Genomic DNA, 4786 nt, shown 5'->3' on the forward strand with positions numbered 1-4786 from the left:
ACTTTGGGGTAAGCCTGTGGTGTCTCCTGAACAGCAGGCTGTTTCAGTAATCCTGCTTCAGCCAGCAGTGCCAGGCACAGCAGAGGAGACTTTACCCCTTTGAGCTCTCAGCTGCTTTTCCCTCAAAAGCTTTTTATTGCACCATTGTTCAGTTTACAGGCTGGGCTCCTCTGTGTTGATAGGCATGTAATGGCTACAGCAAGCAGTGTGTGGCTGATGGGAGGAAACCTCGGGATGGTGTTTCTGGGCTGCACTGCCTCTGGGCAAATTAAAACCTTTTTTTTTTTTTTCCAAGCCTCCGCTCAGATGCTGTGCCCTAAAGGACAAAATGTGCCAATGGCAGTTACCGAATAGACAGGTGCCAAGCATAGTTGAGTCGCAGCTTAATGTGTACCACTCATCTCTCTGTGAACTACCTCTCAGCACACCCAGTGCTGTAAAATCGAGCTCACTGCCACAGCTATGTCAACAGCCCTCTGATACGCAGGTGACAGGTCTTCCTCTCCGGTTACCTTCTTGGCTATTAAAGGACTTTCTTCTAGTGCAGGCTTTCCTCTAATAGTGACTTGTGTGGAGTCCTTGGCTTGATTTACTGTCGCTGTAATCTGTAGCTGGCCAGCATTATCTGTGTGGGAGGGTAGGTTAAACTTTCCACCCTCTGTGTTTCTGGTGATTACAGTCTTCAGCATTGCGTCTGGGTTCGAGTGGTAAAGAGAAGCAGAAGACGGCCTGAGTAGCTCTGTGTGAAACAGGAGAACTGGCATTAATTTCCTCTTGCTCGTTTGCATTGGCTCCATCTTCGGCAACGTGTGCTGGGTTAGTAGTTCTTGCTTTGTCTTGGCCGATGCAGTGTCTGTTCCCATGGAAATGGGGGTGGAAGTGGCAAGAGTCAGCAGAGAACTTTGTCTGGACCAACTTCTGCCTGCAGTGCTAGCGGGCAGGTGGTGTCCACAGTCTTCCCTCCTGCCCCTGCTTCGCTGGGCCGTTACTTGGTTCAGAGCTCTCGAGGCACACCTCAGTTTGTGTTTATACAGCAAGCCCAACACAATAAAATGTCGAGTCGGGTTAAGCTCTTTTGAGGGCTGCTCTAGAGGTGGTGACACAACTGAGAAGAGGCAAATTCTATGATTTCTGTTATTTTCTCAGTTGTTGTCCCATTTGGGAATGTTGTCGGGCCCTTCTTAGGGAGCTGTTCACATGCCTGAGATGGCACCCATTTCAGCTGGGTGGCTGTGGGAACAGCAGCGGAGAGAACTGCTGGTGCTCTTGAAACCCTTGCGTGTCGTTCTTGCTTCCTTCTTCCTGTCTCGAAGCTGGCAGGTATTGCGTGGCTGTGGTGAGAGGAAGGGCTTTGTAAGATGTCTAATGCTTTTCACTATGGAGCTGTTCCCCAAGTTTTCTCTCGAGGGTGGGTCTTGAAAACCTGCTGCCTTCGACTGCTAACGTCGAATCTGTTGAATGAATGAGTTGAGTCAGTTCTGCACTGACTGATTTGGTTTTATACGCAGAGTTTGTAATTTAAAAACATAAAAATATCCTAGGTGTTTATCTTCCTTGAAGCAGGAGCCAATGGCCAAGTCCTTTGGCTCTGTGCCCTGCTTGTGAAACAGACTCGTCTTTCTGGAACGGTGGGAGTGAGTCCTCTGTGTCCTAGACTCCAGCAGGTCCAGACCTGGTTTTCTGCAGGACCTGGGTTCTGGGGCTGTGGCTCACCTCTGCTTCCCCTCCAGTGGTGCTGCCTCCGAGTCAGAGCGAGGAGGGGAGGCAGGTCTGACAAGGGCATAAGTGCTAATGCCGCTTAGAGAGTTAAGCACTTCAAGAGTATGTAAAGTACATCATTCCACGTGCCTTGTAAATTAACCCTTCCTCTCGCTGTTTTGTGCTTGACACCCAGCTTCTGACTATGGTATGAAGCTGCCGATCTTGCGGTCCAACGCAGAAGATCAGATTCTGTACCAAACCGAACGCTACAATGAGGAAACCTTTGGTTACGAAGTTCCCATCAAAGAAGAGGGTGACTACGTGCTGGTGTTGAAGTTTGCAGAGGTCTATTTTGCACAGTCGCAACAGAAGGTAAGTAATAGCTCCTTGCCTGTCTCTTTGATGTGAGTTCCTGGCTAAGACTGTGTGGGTTCAGGTTGCCTCTGCTGCTTTGCATGCTGGAGAAAAGAGTGAAGTAAGGCACTAAAGGTTCACTTAGTTCCTAGAGCTCTCCTGGGCACTGAAACTTTGAGCTCTCTTTCACGTTCCAGATACGCAATTGGCCTGAAAATGCATTACAAAGTATTCAAACACGTGCAACTGAACATGGAGTTTTACAATCTGTGTAGGCTTTGCTGGCTTTGAGAAGGTTTTTTGGCCTTTTTTCTGAGCACTTGTTCCTGACCTGACAGCATGCTTGTGCCGGTGGAAGTATTGCACAGATTGTTTAACCCCGATCACTTCCCTGACTCAATCTACTCAAAACAATTTTTACAAATGTAGTAAGTCTTGATACTGGTTCAAAGTGATCTGGAAAGCACAGAGTTAAATTCAACCCTCTTTATTGCTCTCTAGAGAAAATAATCCTTGTCCACTTTTGAAACCTCTCATGTACAGACATGGAAGCAGAAGCATAAAGAACTTGTGTCCCTGTGATAAATTGGGAGAGAAGTGGTGTGTTTTAGTCTGGCTTTCCTCCGACTCCCACCAGCTTCAGTAAAGCCCTTCTCCTTAAGCACTGTGCTGCCTTCCTGCCAGAGGAGTATTTCAGGGAACAGAACTGGTGGGACTGGCTTACAGAATGGATGCAGAAAGCAGCCTCAGATTAAACCGAAGGGCTGAGGCATCTTTGGTTTCTCTTCCTTCATGTGGTTCTGCTGGGATTCCCCAGGTGCTGAATGAAGTTTGAGTCATTACAGCCCTGAGGAGGACTTTCATTCTGAATTCACAGATGTGGTGAGCAGTTCAACATTTTACCTCCTTCAAAGCCCGTGTCCTTCACCAGCTTGTTTCCTCTGCTCTGCTGCAGGCTGTTAGTTAGACATGGCTTAACTCCCCAGGGTGTGGTGTGCTGCAGGCACCCCGGGGTGGTAGGATCAGGTCCTCAGCCAGTAGGTGGAAAGTAAGTTGTGAGAGAAAAATTATGAATAAACCATAATAAAATTGTGCTGTTCTCAGTTCTGAACAGCAGACGTAGGGATTATTTTTAAAGGAGGCAGATTTCAGAGTATTTGAAAGGAACGTTAATGCTTCAGTGTCTTTACCTGGTTGCTTTTGGGCTCTGGATCCTTCCCGAGGGAGTGGAGCATGTGTGGTGGGTCAGTGTGTGCAGCTGGTTCTGGGTGGAGAACAAGCAGGGACCTTTCCTGGTCTGTTCCTGTTCACACCAGTCACGTGCCTGAATCCATTCTGACACTGTCATTTCTTCCACCCTGAAGGTATTTGATGTTCGCTTGAATGGCCACGTGGTGGTGAAGGACTTGGACATTTTTGACAGAGTTGGACACAGCACAGCTCACGATGAGATCATCCCTATGAGCATCAAAAAGGGGAAACTGAGTGTCCAGGGAGAGGTTTCCACATTCACGGGGAAGCTCCACATTGAGTTTGTAAAGGTAATAAGCTTTTCTGCGCAGAGCCCTGGTCTTCCTTCTCCCCTTCTCCCTCAGCACGCAGCTGCATCACATGGCTGAGGAAGAAGAGGGGATGGTAGGTGAGGAGAATATTTTTTTGCTTCAAAGCTGCAGCACTGACTTCCTTCTTTGCTTTCTGTAGGGCTACTATGACAATCCGAAAATCTGTGCTCTATACATCCTGCAAGGAACAGTGGAAGGTAAGCACGGTTTTTGAGCCAGAAGGCTCTTCCCTCTTGGAGATCAGCCTGTTGCTTCTCAGACCATGAGATCATAGCTCTTGCTGGCCCACCTCTGCCAGAACTATTTCTCTCAGCAAATTCCCACAGAGTGCAGTTGCAGTGATGTAGCTGGGTAGTGTCCTTCTACTCCTCTAAGTGCACAAAGCTGTGTCATTTTTTGAATAAGAAAAATCAGTTTGATTCGGGTCTTCCGGCATGTGGAGTGGAGTGGAGAAAGGAACAGCTCTGGTCAGTCTTAGCTTATGACTGCAGATAAATTCCCTCTGGCCTTTGATGTCAGCAGCAGCCCTGCAGACAAGTAATGTACAGAGATCTCTTAGCTAGTAGATAAGTGTTTTTTACCTGCAGGTTTTTTTTGCATTCTCAGCTCGAGGACAAAGCAGTGGGTTTTTTTCTCAGGTATCAGTTCCTCTGAGTAGCAGTGGGGAGTGCTAATGAAGTCCTTGCTCTTTCTTCACCCTCTTTGTAAGTCTGTGCTGGAGTTGCAGCCCCTCTGGCTCCTGAACAGGGGAGGTTTAGGACCCGTCTCTGACCGAGCATCAGTTTGCTTTACTATTGGTGAGGGATTTCCAAGTGCTGCTGAAGATTTGGTGCGTAACCTTGTGCCCAGGTGGCATCTTGCTGCATGGAGGACCTGTAGTTCAAGCTTCAGGCTCAGAGGACTGGATTTGAGTGGGGTTGAGCGGTGCAGTGATGTCACATACCACCATTTGTGGAAAAGGTTGTTCCTGTTTGCACCTCTATCTGCTGCTTCTGCAGGCAGCAGGTGCGTGTTCTTGACTAAATCTCGCTGTGCTAGCTGACTGTGCGTGCTTAAGTTGCTTTTGTGCGGTAACTCCTCCTGTGTGACACTTAGATGGGGTGGAGGGATGTTGTTTTCTTTCAGACTGGGTCTTTAGAAGTTCTTGCTTGATGGAGGAAGGAAAGAGT

At 48.1% G+C, this 4786-nt stretch overlaps 1 protein-coding gene across 1 annotated transcript in view; it reads left to right on the forward strand.

Moving 5' to 3' along the window:
• Nucleotides 1–1895: 1895 nt before the first annotated feature.
• MLEC (malectin) overlaps nucleotides 1896–4786 on the forward strand; it is a 3602-nt gene continuing 711 nt past the window's right edge. The window contains exons 1-3 of the mRNA XM_010141629.1: nucleotides 1896–2073; nucleotides 3420–3596; nucleotides 3757–3814. Coding sequence (XP_010139931.1) covers nucleotides 1909–2073; nucleotides 3420–3596; nucleotides 3757–3814 — 400 coding nt within the window. The 5' untranslated portion in view covers nucleotides 1896–1908. The remainder of the gene's footprint in view (nucleotides 2074–3419; nucleotides 3597–3756; nucleotides 3815–4786) is intronic.

The sequence above is a fragment of the Buceros rhinoceros genome, unplaced genomic scaffold (assembly GCF_000710305.1).
Source record: "Buceros rhinoceros silvestris isolate BGI_N320 unplaced genomic scaffold, ASM71030v1 scaffold28988, whole genome shotgun sequence".
Taxonomy (NCBI): Eukaryota; Metazoa; Chordata; class Aves; order Bucerotiformes; family Bucerotidae; genus Buceros; species Buceros rhinoceros.